The 24,631-nt window shown below is 39.8% G+C and overlaps 1 protein-coding gene across 1 annotated transcript; it reads left to right on the plus strand.

The window, feature by feature from the left end:
• Positions 1–1,371: 1,371 nt before the first annotated feature.
• Positions 1,372–23,932, plus strand: LOC104509130 (potassium voltage-gated channel subfamily H member 1-like; the record flags this gene model as incomplete). Its single annotated transcript, XM_010150969.1, has 5 exons — positions 1,372–1,393; positions 3,451–3,650; positions 7,532–7,784; positions 21,035–21,231; positions 23,753–23,932. Coding segments are annotated over exons 1-5 (852 nt in total), but the record flags the coding sequence as incomplete, so codon positions are not given.
• Between the last annotated feature and the right edge of the window lie 699 nt (positions 23,933–24,631).

Below are 24,631 nucleotides of genomic sequence, written 5' to 3' on the forward strand. Positions count from 1 at the left end.
CTGGCTTGTATTTATTTCTCTATTCTTATTTGTTACATCATTACAAGTAGCAGATGATTTGGTGACCTTTCCAACCTGTGTCTGACCTTCATGATTCACTCGTGTGGGTAATTGGCTATTGAAATTACTATGCTTTTATCTTTGACGTTATTTAAACAGTGGTTTAAATGGGGTGACACAAACTGCATTGTAAATGGGTAGCCACATTGTTGGGGACAATGTGTTTTTCTTTATCTATTGTCAGAAAATAATATTAATGTCGAGGGGGGGCTGTGTCTTTTATAAGGGATCTTGACGTTCATGGAGAGGAGGTGTTCGCTGTCTGCTTGATGGACTGCAGCTTTGTATGAAGCGTTAGAACGGGCTATTGCTGGTTCTGCAGAAGGAATTTTCTCCTTGGTTGATCTATAGGCATGGCTGCTATAGGCTTACTCTGGACACAATTCCTCAAAAAGCATTGCACAGCCTCCATCTAGCTGATGCATCCAAGGAAGTTGTTGGGGTCAGGTTAATTTGTGACCTTTCTGCGTGGTGCACTTGTGGCCTTATTTGAGCTGAATCCATCCCAAACAACGATTTTCCCCTCCCACTCTTCTACAACCCTTAAAATACTTTTCCTTAACTCCTGTGATCCTCTGCACATGGGAGTGCTAAGGAGTTGATAGATTCTATAGATCTCTAGGGCAACGCTACAAACTCTGGCCAAGGGTTCCTGGGACCTTTGGATGTTGACATATGACCTGCACTGTTGCTGTTACAAGGCAGTGGTCTCAGTGTTCAATCAGTCTTGAAACAAGGATTTGGAGATTTTACTCTGTTGTAAATTGCCCAACTCTCTCTCTGTAGCAGAGTGTGTGTTTCTGAAATCTTTCTGGGGCTGCAGTGTACTGCAGTGGGTTCATTTCATTATTCCTTTGCAAAGAAGGAAAGACACAGCTAGCTATTTCTATGCAGAGGAGGTCAATGTTTAATATGCTAGTATATCTACCCAATATTAGGCTGCAAAAATCCTTGACTTTAATGTGTCTTTAATAGTAATAAAGTGGTTAGCTAATGATAAATTAAGGATTGCAAGTTTGGGGATTTTTTTTTTTAAATAAAAAATGAATGTAGGCAAGAATAATTTTTCGTGGCAGGATAATTGTCATGGTGGAGCACAGCAGCTGCGGTTTGCAGTGGAAATGGCTCTAGGACTGCTCACCTCATGATAAAATGAAGAACCACATTTCTGGTTTTTCATTAGGCTTTGTGTAGCTGGACAGTAGAGTGGGGGCTCCATTTTACCTTTGCTGGCACAGAGCTGTAGGTCCCAAGGTGCTGAACCATTAGGTCTCTCGTCTGAGAGCAAGAGACAGTTGTATGTGCACGAGGATGGTTGCCCAGAAATCTACAGGTAAGAATTTGCTTGTGACCCTCTTCCTAATCTGACACTTATTGTCAGTGTTACCCTGGCTAGCAGAATAACCGTGTTTGTGGATGACTTGTGCTGCTGCAGAGTCCTGCCAGTGGGACTTCATGGTTTTGAAGGCCCTGCGTTCAGTTTCTCTTGGGGAACATGGTAAAAGTAAGTACGGTCAAATGTATCAATCTTGTAGGGTTGTGTTTGCATCTGCATAACACAGAGCAAAATAGGATGTAGTTAGGGAAAGGTAATGCTGTTCAAATACAAAACTGCTCATGGATTAAGGAATATTTATAGTAAAACTGATTTTTAAAGCATTTCTTCATTCTTCAGTACTCATTGCATTAAAATCCCCGGTATGGTTTAGCTCAGGCACAGGTTAAGGTTAAACAGAGAAATAATCTATGCATTTCTAATCACTGTATCCCTATTTATGCTCTCCACCTTTTTAAACTGAGTTTGCACATTTGTGTATATATATATTTATACCTGTCTGTACAGAGGGGTAGTTGGAAAAGGGGAGAGTTGGTTCTACAGGAACTCGTAAAAACAAAAGAAGTTATACAGCATCAAGAAGAAATGCTGTAGAGGATCGGCAGTGTAAAGGCCTTGAGCAAGTCTAAATTTAAATCACCTCCCTCGCTGATCAAGGGAAAAAGACAGTCCTGTAAGTTTCTCTTGCACATTATCAAAGATTTTTGTTGGTCATAAAACCCTAAAGCATCTCAGTTGGCTTAAGGGTATCTGCCTGTAACAGTGACCTGAATAAATCACTGCATTTGCGAAGGAATGAATGGGATGAGGACATTATTTTTTTTTTTAAGTGGGGGGAAATAAACAGCAAAAAAGGATATTTAGATAAGGCAAAATATTCTCTTATTTTTATGTAAATATGACTTATTATTTGCTTTTGCCTTGCGTGGAAGAGATACTAACAATTTGGTGCCTGTTTTGGAGGACAGGAAATGATAAAAGAGGAAGAACTTCCTCGGCAAGCCAGAGCACTTACTGGTGGTTATTGGCTCATCTGCTGTCTGACTGTACCTCTCTCTCTCTCCAGCCACCCTCTCACTTACCACTGGCCTGATTCACAGTTTAGGAAAGCTCCCTTGATGCTTCCTGTCCTTCTCTTTCATTCAGGGCTGGATTGGCTGGAAAAGCCTCAGCCCCAGCCTCTGCAAGCCATCAAAATGTGACCATTGAGACTTCCACCAGCCTGCTCTTCTTGGGATTCAGCAGGCGGATCTTTTCAAGTCCTGTGTGTTCATCTGCTTCTCTCCACACCTGGAAATACTGCCTTTTTTTCCTTTCTCATGTTTATTCTTAAACCCATCTTGATGAACCAGCTGGCTTCATAACTACGCTGAATGAAGTCACAAGGGCTGTGCAGCATTTGGTCTGTGTTTGAGGGCTCTAGCTCTTGCCTCAGGCCTTGCTGTTCTTCTGCCTGAAGAATATAAAGCATAATGTGACTTTTTATGTATTATTAAACTTACATCTATAAATCACTGACCCATGGTAGCAGTTTATTGCATATTCCATCTTCTGCTTTGATGCATTGTTGTTGTCACACTGAGGTGGGTAATGATGACTTGGCTTACTACTGTGGTAATGCACTTAAAGCTTGGAAATCTGTCACAGGTGGCATTTCCACAGAGGCGCTACAAACCAGAGATGAAATTTTAAAGTATTTGCTGTCAAGCTATTTGTCTTAAAATTCTTGTGTCTTGTGGTTTCGTAAGGGTTTGGATACTGCTGAATTGTTTGGACAGTGACGAGGAGTTGTGTTTCAGGAACTCTGTGTTGCAGGACTCGCCATCAGAAAAGTAGGTGGTGGTCCTCAGTTTTTAGTGCTGAAGGTGGTGGTCCTCAATTTGTAGTGCTGAAGGTGACCTATAAATGCTTGTGCTCATCGGGCCTTTCTAACAAAGCATCGATATTGCATGTATTTCTGTGGGCCTGGCATTTCCTCTCTTAGAGCACAGTGGAACACACACTGATCATCACAGCTTGCATATTATATCTGTTATTTTTCTTCTTTTTTACAGCCCTTCTCTATGCAACCATTTTTGGTAACGTGACAACCATATTTCAGCAAATGTATGCTAATACAAACAGATACCATGAAATGCTGAACAGTGTCCGGGACTTTCTAAAGCTCTACCAGGTCCCTAAAGGACTGAGCGAGCGTGTGATGGATTATATTGTTTCCACCTGGTCAATGTCCAGAGGAATAGATACTGAAAAGGTAAGTAAATTAAACTGCAAGGAAACAAGTCACATCCTGGAAGTTTTTCATTAAGATAAACAGGAGGTACTTTTCTTAGTAAAGATGACAAATATTCTTTAAATAGTTACAAGTAGTAGCTTCCCTTAATTTTAAACTTTCAAATACAGTATTTTACCTATTCTATCATACTGACATAGGTTAGTGGTAAAAGTATGCATGTGTTGCTGGTACGTGTCATGAAGTAGTGTAAAAACGATGAAGGTAAGAGCTTGGTTTTCAGTAAATAAAGAAGGATAATTAAGTAAAAATTTCCAACCTAACACAATCTCAGAATTTTTTCAAATGCAAGTTTGAATTTTTTTTGCAGTATTTCTGTTGTGGGAGGTTTCTTGCAGCTCTGTGAGCCTGAATACAAAGTTAAATTTGTTCTATCTTCGTAAAATTTGCATGTAATATTCTGTGCTCAGGTTAAATCTATTATAGTAATGACTTCCCGCTTTCATTAATAATAATGTATTGTTTGAAATCTGCCTTATGTGAGTCAAATGTCACCTTCCTAAGTCATTGAGTTTACAAGTAAAATTCCTACTGTGTCTTTTAAAATAACGGATGGGCCCTCACCAGAACAAATGTACAAAAGCAACCACTTCCCGCTTTCATATTACTTGCCAGCTTTTATGGAGATAGATACTGTTTTTCTTCTGCTTGTAGAGAGATGTGATTTGTGGGGTGGTTCATTCAGGAAATCATACCGATGTTCTGATCACCAGCCTTCTGGCTGGAGGCTTAATTTAGTATTCAAAACTGTAGATGATGCAGTTAAACAGCAAACAATCTCCTTTCTGTCTAAAGCATCGTTACGAAAGAGTAGAACAGATGTGGCCTTGCACTGGGCTGTCTGGAGACCAGTGGGTACACAGGGTACTGTTTGCTTTCCTAAATAGTCTTCAGTGTATCTGCCATTTAGATCCCAGATGACAGTTCTGGGAAGCATTGTCCATCCTATCAGCTTTCAGAAATAAATGGCATTTTAGTACTGAATAGTGCTGATCAGAAGCTGCTCTGCCTGTTTTCTCACAGAATACCTTTGTGTGAGGGGCTTTGGGTCTGAGGTAGGTACGTACCTGAGGTACGTACGTTTGGGGAGGGTGGAGAGACAGCATCTGAGGACACAGAGTGTAATGAATGCTGGTGCTGTCATCCACCCTCAGTACAAGCTCCTCTCATCATTTTAACAAAGCAACAAGAAAAAATTGCTCTGTAAAACATGTTTGGTTTAGCTTATCTTCAAAGTTCATTCTTGGCTTCTCTGATAAGGAGAGAAATGCTTTAAGAATGCCTTAGGAAACAGCAGGATAACTACACCAAGCACAACTCACTGTAGCCTTTGAGAAGTATCTTAAAAAAAGCATCCAATTATCAGGACATCAAAGAGCTTATCATGGTGGTGTTTTCACTAACTAGTGTGTTCATAGCTGAACTGCCAGTAATGATGACTGTAAAACCAAGAAATCAGCTTCCATCTGCATGGCAAAAGCTAGCAGATAGAAGACTGACTAATGTCTGTGCCCATCCATAAACTCTCAGGTCTGAGCTCCATTGGTTTGATGCCTGTGCGTAACTTCTAGGCTGTCACGCAATGAATAAAACATGTATTGCTCCTGTGACGGAACAGTGGTAGTTGTTGTGCTGCTGTGTAATGCTCTGCGGCTTTCTACAGACGAGGCAGATAGCTAAAGATGAACTTAGCACAGAATCAATCTTCTCGCTATTTTGTAGGCCACCAATTTGTCACTTTAGTGTTAACTGCAGGCATGCCAAGGAGTGAATAATCAGCTAAAAGCAAAGTCTAGAAGTCTAGAAAATGCCAGTCTAACAAAATTTAACCACGAGCTGCTGAAAGATTCTAAAATTAATCCATGAAGATACGTTTCTTACCTCCCATACAAATGAAAGTCTTTTGCCATTTGTCTGTAACTCTCAAATGTCTTTAATCCCTTTAATCTATGTGAAGTTTGGAGACAACTTCTCTAAATGGAGAATGGAAAATGAGTTAACTTCCTCTTAGACTAGGAAACTATGGGGTTTTTGGATAAGAGCCTCATTTTACATATGCTCTTGTATATTCAGGTTTTCTTACTACTGTTTCTATTACAACAACACTTTTCATTCATGATGTTCAAGTAACTGTGAAGTGTGTGTAATTCCAGTAGCAAAGTTTGGCCAGCATCTGCAAATACAGAATGTTTTTGTTGCCAGAGTAAATGAGATAAATGCAAAGACAGCTATGACCACCACTGTGTTCCGTGTTAAATGCTGGTTGGGCTGTCCCAACCCACTTCTGTGAGCCTGGTGAACTTGACTTTTCGTTCATGATGTTCAAGTAACTGTGAAGTGTGTGTAATTCCAGTAGCAAAGTTTGGCCAGCATCTGCAAATACAGAATGTTTTTGTTGCCAGAGTAAATGAGATAAATGCAAAGACAGCTATGACCACCACTGTGTTCCGTGTTAAATGCTGGTTGGGCTGTCCCAACCCACTTCTGTGAGCCTGGTGAACTTGAGAAATGGAAAGTTCGGCTGCTGCTCTCTGTGTTGCAGCCGGGAGAGATCGTCCATGAGGGTGATGACTACTACACTCAGCACTACACTTAAGTGCTTTCAGAAGTAGTACCTGTAATAGCAGGTCTGCTTGGATGTGTGCCAAAGATGATGATATTGGGCATAGTCGTTTGCATTTGGAGTAGCCAGAGTAATATCTGGAACCAGTGCCATGCACAGAGCTTGGTTTTCTGCTCAGATCTTGCAAAGACCCCTATTGTAGGCATAGCCATAGTGCTTCTTTTGCTACCTTTATGTTTTCCAGGAGTGTTTGCATTGAAGCAGCCATCACTTTCCATCCAGGAAAATGTGTGGGAGTAAGCCGGAAGCTCACCCAGAGCGCTCCTTGATCGGATAGAATAGTTACTAATGCAAAAGAAGAATGAGGCAGACTTAAACTAATCAATGCTTTTCCCAAATAATACATCCTGAGATGTACTCAGTCTCAGACTGTCCTCTAAGGATTTTGTCATTCCAAAACTCTGTTCATATTCTGTATTTCCAGTGTCTTTGTCAGGAACTTTTAATCTGTACGTGCAGTAATAATTCTGTATTCTTTCCATTTGTCTGTCTGTATTATATCAAAAAACTTCAGAAATGGCCCTGATTGGTACAGGTACTGATGCATTTTGTTAAGCATCAGTTTGTGTACCCTTAGGAGCACACATCATGAATTGCCGTGAGCAATGTTGCATTTGGAAAATCAAAAGTTGCCCAACACAGCATCATACCTTAAAGTCCCCTTCTTGGATGAAGAAAACACTTGTTACTTCCATTGAGAGGTGACTTTGAATACCTGCAAATCTCGATTATCTGCTAATGAAACTTTTAATAACTCTTTGTTTGTTTGTTTTGTTAAAGGGATATGAGATTACACTTCTCTGTACAATATTCTCTCACTTGGAGCATGTAATTTGTGCAGGCCTTTCGTGGAGTTTGCCTATCAAAACAGTGACCTACCCTCTAGAAACAATTCTTCAGGAAGCTTTTCTTCACCCCTTTCTCTACTGCTGTGGTCTGAGTTTTATTGTCTTAAAAACCTGAAGCCTTATCCTGGTAATTCAATATCCAGCCGAGCATGTTGCTGAGATGAAAACATTATTTTCCTTCAGGTATTGTAAAGTAGGCTAAGTTAGTATTGTGGCTTATGTGTATAAATAATATAAAAAAAATTATACTGACTTACATTAGAAATTTTTTAAGGAGGAGGAAAGTAGTTCTTAAACCTTGTGTAGTAAAATAGGGATAATAGACAAATAAAAGCCACACAGAGGAATTGATTGCCTAATTTCCTTCTCAGGTTTTGCAGATATGCCCTAAGGACATGAGAGCAGATATCTGTGTGCATCTGAACCGCAAAGTTTTCAAGGAGCACCCAGCCTTCAGGCTGGCGAGCGATGGGTGCCTTCGAGCACTTGCCATGGAATTTCAGACAGTGCACTGTGCCCCAGGAGACCTGATCTACCACGCTGGTGAGAGCGTCGACAGCCTTTGCTTTGTGGTTTCGGGGTCTTTGGAAGTAATCCAGGATGATGAAGTCGTTGCTATATTGGGTGAGTTTCACAGCTGATAATATGCACTGTGTACAAATATAGATGCGTGGAGCATTTTTATAGCCTCTTCTACTCAAGGACTGTCAGGTTAGCTTTACCACAGCCTGGTGAGGTATGTATTATTGTCCTTCCTAAAAGCAAAGGGTAAAAGGTAAATAGCAAGGGCAATCATCTCCTCTCCAGGTTGCTTCAACCCTATTTCTTCTGGTCAATGAAAACTCTACTTGAGCATTGGGATCCTGGTCATTTTTGAGGTTCCCCCTCTTTTGCCACATCTCTGTTCATTAGAAATTCCATCGAGGACTTTAGAAAACTTATTTTTAAAGTGCCTGGCTTCCCTGCCTCCCTCCAGCCCCCCCGATGATAATCCACTGAAAATTTTCCAATTAGATGTATTTAAGATCTCATGTTGAAATAGTACTTATATCTTTTAAAATCAAGGTAATATAAAAATACAGAGCCGATTTGTGTTAACTTGGAATGATAGCTTTAGATTGGAGGCATTAAAAAGAAGCTGATAGTGTGGCGTGAACAGCATTCTGAGGCAAAGCTAGGAGAAAAGAGTGTGATAATCCAATAGTTGTAGATGAATCATGGGGTGGCTGGAGCATTGAGGAGGTGAATCTTATCGTTTGATTCTGTCAAACCCTTTTGTGATAAGGTAAATTCCCTCGGTGGTTTAATCCACTACCTGTCACTCATAGTAGCCTGTAAAAAGGAGGAGAAAGCATCTTGGTAATCTTACTTTTTCTGAACACATACACCCAACTCTCGTAGGGAGACACTGTCTACTGGAAAGTGAGGGGGCTAATAAATATGCCGGGTTTAGTTTTTCTCTGCTTCTGAAGAGGATTGCATATAAAGCATAGGTTGAATTTAGTGTCCTGGGGAGTCAAGTTCATGAAACTTTGTGCAACACAAGAAACGAAAAAGGTGAAAAGTAGGCAGATAACTGATTCTCTTTTGTTCTGGAAATGCCTGTGCTGTTCAGTGCTATAAGATACTATCAGCTTCTGCTTTTCTAAGTTGCACATCAAGAACTTACTACCTCTTGCCATGTTGAACTCTCATGAATCAGCACAGCAAATGTAGAACAAATTAAGCCTCTCAGTTTGTGTCATGTTTTATCCCCTAATGCCTCCTCCTGTGTGCATCCCAAGAAGAAAACCTCTTGCTGCTCTACTGAATCAGTATAGGTAAAAAGCATTGAAGTAGAATTTTTTAAAATGTCTTTTAAAGATACCAACTTTCTCCTCCTCTTTACCGGTGAGTTCTGTGCGTTATCATAATACTCATTCTAGAGAACACTGCACCTAGATTCCTTGAGAAATCGGTGTTAAGGACACCTGAACCCCTAATCTCTGCTGCTGCAGAGTGATGGCTACAGCTAAGTGAGGCTGATCCCTTGGTGAGTGAATAGAAATATTTTGTTACTGCTCTTCTCCTGGGAGGTGACTATTGATCTTCCCTCCACACCTTTATTTTTCTGGCACTTGGAATCACTTCTCTGGCTTGCACTGAAGTTGATGAGCTCTGTCATTTTCTTTGTGAATACTGTAATCAGAGAGGAAAATAAAATTAAGTGGGATGTGTTTGTGATTCTGAGATTTCATTTTGGATAGATGTGTATCAATTTTTGGGTTTCAGTTTCTGGACTGAAGAATCAGTTTCCTTCCACGTGTGTCTGTATCTTCCTCCAGTCACATTCAGCAGAAGGTTTCTCTGTACTGATAATAGATGATGTGGTTAACAACCACATTGAGCACCCTGGTCTAGTGGAAGGTGTCCCTGCCCATGGCAGGGGGTTTGGAACTAGATGGTCTGCAAGGTCCCTTCCAACCCTAACCATCCTATGATTCAATGATTCAATGAACCAAGTTTTTCACTATTCTATGTCAGGTGGACTTTCTTCTCCTTCAGCATTGCATAATGCAATCACCACGTTACTGGAAGATGCTGCAGGACATGTGTCAGGATTTCCTCCCTAACTACTTTGTACTCCCAGTTTTATTATCTGTAGAACGGCAGTGCGCTTTTTTTTTATTTAGTGTAATGTTCAGCTAAACTTGTCAAGTTCTTGATAAAAGCACAACAGATAAAATGAGGCAGTACAAGGGAAAAAAAGAAGTCTACATTGGACAAGAAATGTGATTGTTGCTAATCATTCAGCCAGAACAGCCTATGCCATAGGTTTTGCTTACCGATCGCAGTGAAGCAGAGCTATGAACATCGGGCATGTAACAGCACACCATGTAAGGCATTCTAAGGGCAATTTCAGTTAACAGGTATGTTGGAGAGACTGAAATCTTCTCTCAGGCATTCTTGATTAAAAAAAAAAAAAAAAGATGAAAAATAAGTGCATAAATTATTCAGAGTGAATTATTGGCTCAGCTTTAGCTGTCACTTAATAAAGCAACCTTTGCAATTTAGCCTGTATCTTCCTTACAATAGAGAAATAAATTGCATCTCTAAATTAGTCTGTGTGACTGCTGTACAGCATTACATCAACCAGGGCAAACTACACTTAATCCTTAAAGGATCCAATTCATATGAAACATTTTCAAGTTCTGAAATCATTTAGCCTTGCAGACTAGCATATAAAAGTGTATTGTGTAGCACTGGAATTTGGGGGGTATTGTGTACACTTGCATAATATCCTCATGGATCAGTTCTGTGTAATACCCAAGAGACAGGTACATTCTCAGTTCAGGCCTGTGTTCTTATAACAAAGCACTGACTTTGATTGACTTGGATTAATAAGTGTACGGAGTTGGAAGAAATTTCACACAGACCAGCAGTGAAAAAATACAATTTTTGTGTCCCCTAAGATTGTCTTCCCATTGACTTGACTTGGAGACAAACACAAAAATGAGTAAATAAATTTAAACCCCCCCTCTTTGCAATGTTTACAGTAAAAATTTTTTAAAAATCATACATTTTCTATGTAGTTTGATTTGTTGAGATGAAAGACATTCTTGAGTTCTATCAATTTCTGCTGAAATAAAAAAATTACTGTTCATGCAACACAATCTTTGGATTTGATGTGTCAAAGAAACAAAACCAAAAATCAGAAAATTACCTTTAAGCCAGGTGATTTACTTATTTGTGATTCATTCTAACACAAATGAGTCAGAAAAGGAAGGCATAGGAGCAAAAGCCACTGTATTACGATGGTTTTCTATGTTGGTGTGTAAGTATGTGAGTGGAATTGTGTAGAAGTGAAGATTAGCTGGTGGGAAGCTGCTTGGATGAAATACAGTTCTATTTTCTGTAGTTCACCCTTCTTCCATTTACACTGTTGTTATTGCGTAGGGTGCAGCGCTGACATACGCTCAGCACTTTGTGGAAGATGGAGACAAATCACGGTCCTTGCCCTGAAGAGAACTGAGCGGAGGGCAGGTCGTGCAGGATTTCCATTAAGAGACTCTTTTCAACTTGGCTTGGCTTTTAACTTTTCTAAGCCTTCCCATTTGGGCTGATGCTGCTTTGTCCATTTGAGACTGACACATCTCTTTGAACTACTCTTGCTTAAAATCTTACCCATTTATCCAAATGTGGTTAGAGAAAATGGGTTGTTTTGTCACTGTTAGAAACAATCAACCATTTACGTGCACTTCACTGGGCAGCTCTAGTTCCTCTGCTTTGGAGCAGACCTTTTGGGCTGAGCCACTGGCCATCTGAAAACCTGACCTTATCTCAGGTCTTTGAAAAGATTAAGTTTACTCATGCTCAGGAGAGGTTTGCTACATTTTAATTTAACAAATAACTTCTTAAAAGATTTCTCCTGAATTAAACGTGTTCCAGGCAGGGACCATGAGGTCTGGCTGTAGCTTTCTTCGAAATATGCGGGAGAAAAGGGATTGTAGTAGAAGCGTGAAATAAGGCTGCCTAGCTAGTTTTTTTTCTTAATTTAAGGAATCTTGAAGACCTAAACTGTCTTTCGATGCACTTTGCATTTTTTTTTACACCTTAAAGGTACACATTTCTGTAGTGCAACGGGAGAATGAGGATTGTTTGGAACTGCACTAAGCAAGAAACTAGTGCTAGAAGTCCAGCTGAGCAGATGATGCCATTGCTGGGACTAAGGGTGCTTCTCTGGCCCTCCAGCTTTTTAGTCTGGACCTTTTTAATCTTTCCTTGCCATTGCTAAAGGAAGTGCTAGTTTTTGTGTTATGTCTCCAACTGCATGTGTGCATAGAAAATTCAATGAAAATTATAGAAAATAATGGTACAGTAGCAAAGTTAACTTTTCACAAGTATTTTCTGAAAATGCGTGGAAGGACTGGATGGAAGGCCTTGTTCGAAAAGGGTTTATATTGCAATGATGTATATGTACAAGTATATGAATGACCAGGAAAACCATTTTTGATCTTACTAGTAAATAATAAATTCTGTTAGATATGACTGACGTAATTGTACTCCAAGACTGAACAGAAAAATCCCTCTTCTCTCGGAGATCTGAAGGAAGCAAGTGATTCTTGGACCCAGGTTGGTTCCAACCCTTTCTGCTTGAAATTGGGGTAATCTTTGAAATTTAGGGAAACATTCCAGTAAAAGGCTAGAGAGAGGAAGGAGAAGACCCTTGAAATGACAGGCTTTTTTTCTGGATAGTAGTAGAGAAAGCAGTGTCTTGTCCTTAAATTTTCAGACTGCTGCAAAATTTGTCAATTAATGACTCCCAGAGGGTCTGACTGTGCAGCAGATCTTCACTTGCGTGGGTTTTTCAGAGCTGCTGAAGTGGTCTTGATAATCCCTGGAAGGGGGGCGGGGGGGCTGGGTGTATGGATGGTGAGACTGGAGGTTGGTCTTGCAGATTTGATTAGAGACTGTGGGAGCCTTTAAGCCCTTACTTAGCAATTAAAAACACAAAGCCTTGGAAAACACTGTGATCTTCAGAGCTGAGCAATGATGAGAAAAATAACGTTTACGAGAAGGTTTAGTCAAAAAGAAAAAACCCACACAAAACAGTTTGTCCCAGGAGTAAAGCAGTTTATCCCAAGTGTTGCATCCCAGCTGTTCCACATTTATTATGTTCTTGCTATTCTTATTTGAGCTAAAAACTTTCAAAAGAACAAACTTTTTTATTGACTGTTGGTTTAGCAAAAGAGTATTAATCATAGAATATCCTGAGTTGGAAGGGACCCATGAGAGTCATCAAGTCCAACTCCTGACTCCTCAAAGGGCAGGTAAAGTGAATGAGTTGGGAAAGGAAATCAAGGCAGTAATTTATGGTGAGCAAGGAAATCATTGCCTACCACAAGGACAGTTTGATGTTGCTATTCCTTTTGCCTCTATCAAAGCTGAAGGGAAATAACAGAATGTAGATATTATATAAGTATGAAGGTATGCAGTAACAGAATGTCAAGAATGGGAATTTATAGTGTAGACCAGGCTGCTGCCTTCACCATCAGGGGAAAGTGGGATATATCACTCTTCTTCCTTTTTTTTTTAGGGAGGGAGGGGGAAGGCCAAAGGAGAAGTTAGAAGTGTGCAAGGATGCACATGGATTTGCTTTTAAGATAACATGTGAGTTGAGGAAGTGAAATTTGGATGTTCCTGAAATACAGATCTGTTTTTCACAAAGCTGTAGCATGGACAGGATTGGAGACTGTGGTGTTAACATGATACTGTAGGAGAGCTTGGTGTGCCATGTTTTGTTTCAGCAAAAAAAAATGTGGAGAAATTTCTGCTGATTTAATTTGATCTAATTGCAATCTTAAAGGAACGTTATAAAAATAATTGTTTGTTTTCTTTACAATTGCTTTAGCTTACTCATTTAGCCATAAGCATTTCATTCAGATGTAGACACAAGAGGTTTGATTCAGATTTTGGTGGGACAGATTTGCATCCAGATAAGACGTGAACTGCAAGGGCAACTGCACCACAGGGATGGTTGATTTTAGAGGAGGGAAAATAGCAGGACAGAAGTTTTGTCTGTCTTAGACCTTCTCAGTGGAAAACCATTGCATCTTGCACACAATTGCGTGAAGATTGCTTCTCAGCAGACTTGAACGTGTTGGATAAGTTAACTGTGCTGCGCCCAGAGTGCTATCTTTAGAGTGTCTCCAGTACCTGAGCTAACTCAGGTTTCCCTAAACTAAACTGCTTTCTATACAACCACATTTTCAGAACTTAATTGTGTGGTTTGGGTCCTGTTGTTATCTAATGCAAGTCTTTGAAAAAGTCCCTTACTTCTCTACTTCATTTTTCACCCATGTTTTAAATTGAGGCACACCTCCCCGTGTTAAAAATGCCCAGCTGCTGTCCTCTTAGGCTTAGCAAGTGGTTGCAGGTATATGGGCGTCATTAGAGTTTTCTTATTTTCGAAGACTGTATCTAACGTCATAGCATTGTTTGTGCTATTGAGTAAGTGTAACGTGACCAGCAGTGCTTTGAAAAGAAGAGTGATCCAAATTAAAATCCAGCTTTATCTTCAGTAGTTCTATTGTGCTTTTTCTATTTATAGTTTAAAGCTTTTTGTATTCAAGTTGTCATATATAGCCAGGACGGACAAGTTGCACGTTTCTATGAAGTGATTCAGTGAACATCAGCCGCAGGAGCGATTTTAAAAGCCTGATTTCCTCAGCATGTCTCCAAACACATTATTAGCGAAAGTATTACAAACAGAGACCCAGCTAAACTTTTTAAAAGACAGTAGCAGGAAGAGGTCTATGTCAATACACAATTTTAATTTAGTGGTGCATATAGGAGCAGCACTAAAACTTTCATTGAGAAATTATAAGGTTATTCCAAATGGTGTTTTCTGGCAGAGAGTATTCCTTAATCCTGTCCTCTAGACATCTAGAAAATTTAATGCTGGTTGATATCAGGAGTTGCCTATTTTGAGGCTTCAGCCAGGCGTTACTTGTTCTATGTCTAACTTCTGGTAGAGCATTAAAAGTAGGAATCACCAAAGCCTCTGCCATCTGTGGATGCTCTAAGACTGGGCAGGGTATTGGAGAAACAGATTTTTAAGATAGTTGATTAATGCCTTGCTGGAATAACTGTGGAAGAGGGGGATTCCTGTGAATAGAGGCTTCAGTTGTGAACTTGGCACTTCAAATGAGTTAATTTTTTTAGTTTCATGTTTCGTTGTTGTGAATTTATGCAACTTTGCATCGTGTGCTCTGAAGTAGCCTGGCACCACTGCATGTGGAAGAATTCCCCTTTGGAAGATGGTCATGGCAGGCAGGCTGCTGGCAACAGTGATCCGTGCCTTGCTGGCAGCTGAACTTGCGGTGTGGAGGACATGAGGCTGTCTGTTCCAGCCAGTTCCTTGGTATCTCAGGCTGTGTCAGGAAGGCTTGCCATCACATTTGTGTGCAAACTCCAAATGGGTATGAAGGGTTAAAAATATAATTTAACAAAAAAGTCAGGTTTTGCCAAGGGCCCTGATTTCTGGCAGGTGAACCACTAAATTAATTTTCAGTTTTGTCTTGGGTAGAGTTTTGCTTCTGTCTCGGAATTTTGAAGGAAGAATATTTTTTTTTTCCCCCACTAAAAAGCCAAGTTAAAAAAAAAAAAAACCACAAAAAAACCTTCACCGAACACTTACTTCTCTTTGTTTTCTCCAAGTTTCAAATTAAAACTTTTTTCAGAGGTATGTTTCTGAAGCATTGTTAAATTTATCCTCGAGGAGTTGCCAGAAATATTAAATGAAATGAAGTATACTATAGCTATGAACTTTTTGAGGTTTTCAAAGTATTTACTTTATATATCTCAGATGGTAAAATTTACTGTTTTAAACTCTTGTGAATCCTTTTGTCTGACATAAAAAAATCAAATTCTGGAGCTTTAATGAAAGCTTCAAGCAATGCCTACACCATAAAGTCTGTTTCTTAGTCATCGGGGAGTAACTCTGAGGATATTGCAGTTTGAGCCTCTCACAGGTTTTTTGATCAGAGAACTAGTGCTGTGCATGCAATGACAACACAGACTGAGCTGTGGTTTTCCTATTACTTAACAAATGCAAATAAATTCAAATACATTTGTGCCTCTAGTTACTTGAGCTGGCAACTTACATGTCTTCTGAGTTTGTGCTGACCGGCCACATCTTTCTACCGTTTTTTTACAGAAACCATTAAAAAGCAAATGAGGATAAATGATTCAGATTCTGGTGAAGCTTCCTAGCTTTTTGTGAATAAGTCTGGTAGGGCTCAGTTGACATTTTAAAACTCTTCTTCTCATCACAGTAAGTCAAGTGGTGAAATATAATCCATGCTTCATTCAGGGAGACAAATAAACACATTAATTATAATAATAATAGAAATCTTAGCTGTAACTAGTTCACGCTACTCATCCCAAGCTCTAAAATAAATGTTTTTATTTTGTCTGCACAGTAATGTGCTTCAACAGAGAAGATTGACGCGGTTGTATAGTAAACTGTCTGCAAAATGTTGTCAAGCTGTGTTTTAAAACACGAACTGTGTTTCTGTTTGTGCACCAAGCAAATCACTGGAAGTGCAACTTCAGTTTGTTATCACTCCAACTGCTTTTACTTTCTGTGGCACTGATACTCTGGCTATTTTTCTCAAGGTCTTAGTAGAGGAAAATAGTGATTAAAACCTCTGGTTAATGAAAAACAGTATATTCTCTGCAGTGCGTTCGGTCATTCACTTCTCACTATGTGTCTCGGTTTGCACTCGAGAAGTCTTAAGAAAATCCAAAGCAGCAAATCACTTCCATGCATCATCTCCTGCCAGCGGTACTGCGTACTATTCAGCAGCTGTCAGGTTGGGCAGTTCAGCTGTGGGGTGGATATGGAATGCTCTGCCTTGATGCCAAATGCTAGCTCTGTTTTTTCTGGTTGGCAGATATTTGTTGCCTTAAAACAAAGCACCAAGAGGAAAAACAGGTTTTTTTCTCTGGTGCTTCTACTTGCCAAGAATCTTTATTCTCACTGTGAACTGGGAAAACTTATTATGCCTTACATAAGGAGGAGATGAGGGAAGAGTGGAGAGTGAAAGATTTTCAGTTGAAGCCAGATAGACACTTGGTGATCGCGGCGGGGGTTTGACCTGAGTCTCACATCGCTGGCTTTGGGCACTCGGGGTAAATACACTGTCCTTAGTGGAATTACACTTGGATACAATCAGTAGGATCCTGTGACGTGGACTAACTTCAGACCCTCTGGTTCTGTTCAAATCTGTTTGTGGGGGTGGGGAAGAGAAAAATCAGGACAAGTTTTCTGTTTGTTTTCAAATTTCAGCAGCATTTTAACTGAGAATTCCCTAGAATAGAGGCTGACGCGTGGAGAATCTGTGTTTGTCTTTGCAGCAGTTGGTGTCTCCCACTGCTTGGAGATGGAGAGCAAATCCCGAGGGTGCAGGCCGGCCTGGGTGCTTCGGGGGGCTGTGCTGGGAAAGTCACTGTGCGGGTGCAGCAGCTGCTGTGGGCCAGCATCACGGATAACAGTATTTGCTAATGCCTGGTTTCCAAGATACGCCTTGTGCTGTGTTGCTGAGGTACCATCAAGCAGTGTGTGGTCATTATAGCTTATCCGTAGGTCTGCTGGGACTGTGTCAGGTCACAGCTCTTCTGTGGTTCAAACATGCAGGTGAAGGCAGATCTGGAGGGGTCCTGAGCTGGATGCTGGTGTTGGCTGCTGTAACAACTACTACTAGTGATTTGAGAATGATTCTGACATGAATATTTTGTCTGATGTACTGAAAATCCACCTGTTGGTGAGAATCCCATCAGAGTGCATACTAACTTGACCTTCAGCACCTGAATCCATGGCCTTATATTCTTACCCAGCTGCTGTCAAACCAAAACTGCAGCACGACTCCCAAACACCCAGAAGCCAAAATGTAACTAAAGTAGGTTATCAGTCAAAATATTCCACGTAGAGTCATATTTTTTCAATGCAGGGTGGAATATCTTCTGTCTGAGAGCTCTTCAATACTTCCTGTTTGTAGGAGTGAAAATACGAAGGGTTGTTCTGGTTGGCACATCAAGGCAATACAGCTGTAATGTGCGAGTGTGTTTCTTTTCTCAAGCAGAATCAGCAAAACTCTTGGCTAAGTTGCAATAATCAGATCTTCGTTACTGATCCCGCTTTCAGGAGACAAAGTGGATGTGGCTTGACCTTTTTCCTGACTCAGGCTGAATTTGCAGTGGTAACACATAAACCCTCTTCTCACTTATAAGATGAATAGAAAATTTGATAGGGAGAAAAGATTGAGGAAGAATAAACACGGAAACAAAAGGTGCTATTTTTATAAAATAATTCTTCAGTGTTTAAATATATCAGGGTTTGGGGACATTATTATAATTAAAGCAAATAAGCAAACATAAAAGGCAAAAAACTACTTGGCTTTCCAGTGCATACTGAGCTGACAGTGGAAAAGGTCCTCAGCCCACGAATCCAGCAGGGAATATAAATGATTGATGGTAAAAGCTTAGATCATCCACTTTAAGTGTGATTGGCAGATAGTGTTCCTGGCAAATGTCTGGAATTCAGCAAGCTGGGAATGAGAAATGCAAAGTACTGACAAACAAATGGCCGTCTGCATTTCTCTAGCGTTTTAATCTTTCTTCAGAGGTAAGGAGAAATACATAAAGCCTGGAGTTATATGTAAAAAGAGGCTTTCAACTCGGGTTCCCTAATGCAGCCATTAGACTTGCCAACCACCTGCTGAGACCCTCAGAAGTCTCACCTTACTCTTCTTGCTTTCCAGTTACAGATGTTTGTAAAAATAAAACCAACCCACCCAATTTTTTTCCCCTTCCTTTTTCATGAGTGATTGATCTTACTTTATGGAGAACATACAAATGAAGGGAGATGGTCTGCAGTTCCTTATGTATAAGGGGAGGATTGTTCTAATCCAGTGCAGATACTCCTGGTGGAATTTTAATTCCTGCTTACTATAAAGACTTCCTACTCCTCCTTTTCTTTTTTTTTTTTTCTTTTTTCCCCCTCCCTATTTTTCTCTGAATGTCACACACAAGTGTTTTTTGGATCTGGCAATGTGGATTGATACTTTTGGTATGCATTATTTAGAAAATGCACTTGACAGAAAGAGGGCACCGTGATGCTTGCACGTGTGCCTTGCTTTGGAAATCGAACTGTAACGTAGGATTGATTTTTGACTAGATCACTGGCTGTTAACTTGATTAACTTCAAGGAAATTGGTAATGATAGAAAACAGTACAACTTCTTGTTTTAGCCTGGTTTGTTTTTTTAAAATTGAGGCTTCAGTGCTCTGACTCAGTTTGTGTTTCACATGTAGCTTTTGTCTGGTTTGGCTCAATGGACACCTAACAAATGCAGCTCCTCCATGCGCTGCTCTTGCCGCCCATGGGAAGCGGCTCCCCGAGGTGGCAGGAAAATGCAGATTTGGGGCCGGTATTTTGAGAGTTACACATAGCAAGGGGAAACTGGGGTCGCCGCCACAGTTGAAGAGCACAGTTGTGTCTTTCTGTGTTACGTGAAAAGCAGAATTGTATTTTAAAAAGAGCTAAGATGTAACTAGCTTCTGCTGTATGTCACTTCATATGTAGGCAAAGCAGCACCATGCTGTTTGTACTTGCGTTGTACTGATTATTCTTCATGCTACTGTGGGGCAGTAAAATACTTATTGTCATGTTAAGGTAGGGAAACTTGTCTGGAGATGTTAAGAAATACGCTTAGAAACGAGCTCGAACTCCTCTCTCTTATGCTTGGACTACCAGCTCTAACTGTTGCTCGTCAGTCATGGCACATTTCAATACTTGATAGATTCCAGAGCGTTAATTAAAACAGTTGTTTAGCTAATTGCCTGGAAGATTGTGAGTAAAAGCATATTTATTCCAAAGGCAAACAATCCATTTTTACCCAGTGAAGCATATCAGTTTTTATGGTGCATAAAAATTGTTTCACTTCAATTTTGAATATATTGTGTGTTTGTCTGTCTAAAAGCCTTGTAGATGATGATGATCTGTTTTAAGTGAATGGAAGCTTTTTTTCTTAGGCCATTTTTAATGCACCTACTGAAAAAAGCATATGGTTAAATAATTGAAAATGTGAAAAGTCATTGCCATTAAAATGAAAAGTTGCCTGCTGCACTGGACTGCCTCTGTGCCTACTGATATGCAGTCTTTGGAGTACTTTTGGATGTCGGCACTCTCCTGTGTAAAGATACTGGAGGTGTAAGAAAGGGTATCATTATGGTGCCTTTGCCTGTCCTTGTGGGGAAAAAATGTGCTTATGGAACAGGTGGTTTCAGTGTATATACACATTTAAATGGAAGCATAGCCTGTCCTCCTCCAAAGTGTTCAGAGACTAAGCTGATGCATGGCAGGTGGACTGCATAGGGCTTTTGTGGAAGTCTGGGCGCACATCAGTGTGAACCACAGCTTACGGCACCACGGCAAGGCTTACCACCAGGCTGATAGCTTCTCCAAGAGAAAATGCTTGTCCTCTAATGGAAGAGATTGCATAATTGTGGAAGTACAGTTCAAGGGCTGAGGTGGGAGTCCTGAGTTTAATTTAGAAGTTTTCTTACTCATGGTAACTTTCATAAGGACTCCCAGACATGACTATTTATTTAGGGAGTGAAATCTCAAAGGGTCCAGATGAAGGCAATAAACTAATATCTATTTTGATGCTGTGGCTTTAAGAATTCCTATCGACAGCATATTACTTACAAGGCAAGAGACCATCTGGTCCATCCCTACCACAACTTGATAGACCCTGTGAATGTATTTCTTTGGTGTTTGTCTGGGGCAAACTTTCTTTAATGCTGATGTATAGCACTGTCTCGTTACAGCCTGTAACTGCACTGGTGTGTTAGACAAATGATTTTATTGACACAATAGTGGGTAATTGTTAGCCAGATTAAGAAAACTCAAGAACAGAGATGTAAGAAACAAATCCTATGCGTGCCAGTTAAAAGAGGAAAGGAAAAAAGCGTTTCCTCTAATTAATCTCTTTGAAAGGGATTGGAAGAGAACATGAACCAAGAATGAACTGCTCTTCTTGTTTCTTAGAGAAAAAACTTAACTGATCTCTAAAGGGGACTTGTTACATGAAAATTTTTGATTGTGGTTTATTCTTATGAAATTTTGCTGGGCTGTTGTAATTAACAGAAAGATAGTGGAAAAGGTTATCAATGGAATATTTCAAAGATTTTTTTTTTTCTCCAGATGGAATTTTTTTTCTGAGTGCATGAAATAGAAGAACCTTGGCTTCATAAATGAGATATATGTTCTTTTATATTTTTGGTGGAAATAGTATTGTCACTGAAAGCAATGCTGCTGCTTTTCTCTAGGCAAAGGAGATGTTTTTGGTGATGTCTTCTGGAAGGAGTCAACCCTCGCCCAGTCCTGTGCTAATGTAAGGGCTTTGACTTACTGTGATCTTCATGTGATTAAGAGAGATGCCTTGCAGAAAGTGCTGGAGTTCTATACAGCCTTTTCACACTCCTTCTCCAGAAATCTCATTTTGACCTACAACTTGAGAAAAAGGGTAAGTAGGTTTGATTTCAACATAATACCAGGTAAACGATCACTTTTAAGGACTGTCAGTAGTAAAAAATGAGTTGCTTGAATTCTGGCATCCTTTGTAGCCTCTCTTATAAGGAGGTTTTTCAGAGCTTCCCTAAGTGACACTGTTAGCATGTAGAGTCAAAAGGCCGTAAGTATTTATTCCAGTGCTAGTTTTGTTAGGGAGTTGGACTGTGTATATGTAAAAGTATTTTACATTTCTATGAAGTGGGCAGATGCTGGGGCATATTTGTGAACTGTCATGCACTTGTGATAAACAGTGTTCACTACTTTCTGCAGCTGTAGTTTGTAAAGCAGCAAAGATAATGTTAGGTGTGTTGCTTGACGTTACAAGGAAAGTGGAAGGAAAGGTATGAAATTTAATATATGGAACAAAAGTTGCCAACAGTAATCACAATGGAAAAGTAATATGAACATGACTGATTCTATCAAGAGTAGTACCTTTTAGTATCAATCACATTTTGGAATTAATTTACTCATCTGTGTTTCCATTTTCTTATTCTGGATTTTTTTTTTTGGCTTTTTTAATTTCTTCCTGCATGCCAGTTCAAGTTATTTTGTCAAAAGCAAATCATCATAACCTAAAATCCCATTTTAAATTCTCTGTGTAACCTTCAGTGAACCACCTCTGTAGAAATTTCTTAAAACTGCACTAAGTATAATACAGTTTGTATGATATTTATGATGCAACGTAGATAATATTACATAGAAAACAAGTACATTGGAACACGTATACTTGCTTTAAAATACTATGATATGAAGATACTTGAGATAAGCTAAATAAACATGTTTCATAGGAGTGTTTTTGTTCCTAAAAACATTTCTCCATGGTAAATTCCAGGTGCCAAGTAAGTCCTAGATAATTACACCTGAAAAAATAGCAGCCTTTTCATCTTTGAAGTCTGTTTTGCGAAATTAGACTTTAACCCTAGAGTTCAGTTCTGTTTAATATTTTTTTCCTTTTTTTGTACCTATAGTTGGCATACTGAAATTAAAATAGTGTGATGATGTTTTCTATTTGCATATGTTATCAGTATCAAAGATATTAACTTTTCAGTATTGGGCAAAGAAGAATGTGCTATCCACACTTTGGTCAAAAATGTCAAAGCTCTGGTAGAAAATTGATGTAATTAAAAATGAAGAAGAAAATTTATACATGAGGATTTCCTCACAGGACTTTTTTTTCAAATAACATTGAGTTCCTGCAGGACAAGGAGAAGATATGCAACTGTAAGAAAATCGAGAGATGTCCTGTTTTAAAAAATAAGTTTAAAACCCAGTGATTTACCTGGTGTTAATTAATGTAAAAAATAAAAATAAATGAAAGAGTTTAGTATTGAGATCACCTAAAGCATCGGGATCACTGGCTGGCATATGTTAAAATAACACTGTGAGTAATGTGGTAGGATGGTCTTAGAATAGGTAATTACTTTTATTTTTTTAACATCAGTAGAAATAACAACTCTAAGGCATAGAAGGACCAACTCTCTTAAAGTTCACAGTAGCGCTAGCAGAGTCACATCATTCTGAATCTGCTCTGAGCCAAACGCTCTAATTTTAGAATCAAATGCCTAGTCCAGAAGTGACACTCTATCCCTCCATGTTCATCGGTGTAGCTTTTTCCAGCCCAGGTTACAAATCGCTTTTTAACCACAGTATCATAATTCCTGTGCTGTCAACTTTCTACATAAAATGTTCCTAATAAAAAGGTACATTTTGTGATAGCAATTTCCATCCAGTTATTCAAATAATTGGATTTTAATTGAGTTGCAGTCATCAGAAAAGTGATGTTGATTGATAATGGAAGTTATCGTTGGGTGGTTCTAAGGTTAACAGGCTGTAATTTTATTTATTTTATTGAAAGAAGGCTGATTGCAGTCAGAATGCGAATGTTAAATAATGTAAATAATATTGGCTTTTGGAAATGCATAGAAGCTACGATACTTTAGAGATTGGAGATAATGCACATTAAAAGGCAACATTTTAGGGTTTGGAATTTAATCTGGTTTAAATATCTGTGAATCTTTTATAGAAATAGCTCCCCAGCCTGTCGTTTCTAACACGTCTCCTGATCTATTTCTGCAAATGAAATTTTGTAGAATTCAGATGAACCGGTACCTTCTGTGAGTTATGTTTGTGATGCATTGCATACCCTTTGGAATATAAATACCAGAATTACACTTCTAATTTCAATAAATCTCTGGCTCCGAAAGTGTTCAACGGGGTGAATACTGTATATTCATCCCAAATACATTCATGGAGATTGCAAATACATGTAAAAGCAGCTTTGGGGATTTTTTTTTTTTCCCCTGAATGATCTCATGGTTATATTTTTAGACTTGGTTATTCCTCTGAGGTGTCCTCATCTCCAGGGCACATCTGCCTTCACCTGGCCATGGTGCTGAGTCTCACTGCATAGTGCAAGGTGCTTTCTAGCTGAGACTCGCTCACCTTAAATGAGCATTGGTCCGCTCTTTCACCAGGTTCCCATATTCTTTGGCTGCTGGCTGTCTCCAGTGATCCCTTCCCTTGTGGAGAGGGGACTCTCTGTCCCAGACCCTGCAGTGCCAGTGGGCAGTGCTGTCCGTACCAGTATCCCCCACACTTACTGGGGTCTGGATCCGCCTGCTAATGACTGTGACAGAAACGAGCAGGCATGGCGGGTGCGTTGTAAGGTACCAAACCCAATTGGTCTCAACCGTAGCTAATTCTAGAGCTGGAGGTAGGCAAAGTAAGAAGCATCCTCCTTTCTGAAACTGTCAGCTCACGGTCAGGTGGCTCCCCGAGCAGTTTCCTCACACACCTCAAACCCCTCCTGAAATTACTAGCTGTCTAGTTGCCTCTGGCTGGAGCTCAGAGTATTTGTCGTAAAGGGGAAGTGAAAGGAGACCTTTAATTAACTCTTTCTGCTGCCAGTCACTGAAATTCTCATCTAATTGGAAGCAGGGGGAGAAACAGCAGCTGCATGTGTCTCTCCAACGTCTTAAGAAACTGGAACTGCGGTCTGTGGCTGTGTGTCAGACTCGAGGCTTTGCAGCTGAAAGGAAGCTGACAGGGGATTTCTCAGCACGCTTCCTACTGTAACGTTGTGAAATGAAAACAAGTTAACTTGACGTTCTTGTCTGGTTTTGGAACCTCCGAGAGGAACCAGGGTATAGACACCGGGGGCATGGGGGATGTTCACATGACAAACACACCCTTATGGTGGGTGTGGTACATGAGAGGGAATATTGTGGGGTTTGGGGGCAGTAGGATTCTCAGGCTGCATGGAGATCTATTTTTTCCCCTACAAATATGGAAACACCTGGGGTTTTCCAGCCTGGACTTCATAGCTCCACATCAGTATCATAGAATCATAGAAT

The sequence above is a fragment of the Eurypyga helias genome, unplaced genomic scaffold (assembly GCF_000690775.1).
Source record: "Eurypyga helias isolate BGI_N326 unplaced genomic scaffold, ASM69077v1 scaffold9014, whole genome shotgun sequence".
Lineage (NCBI taxonomy): Eukaryota > Metazoa > Chordata > Aves > Eurypygiformes > Eurypygidae > Eurypyga > Eurypyga helias.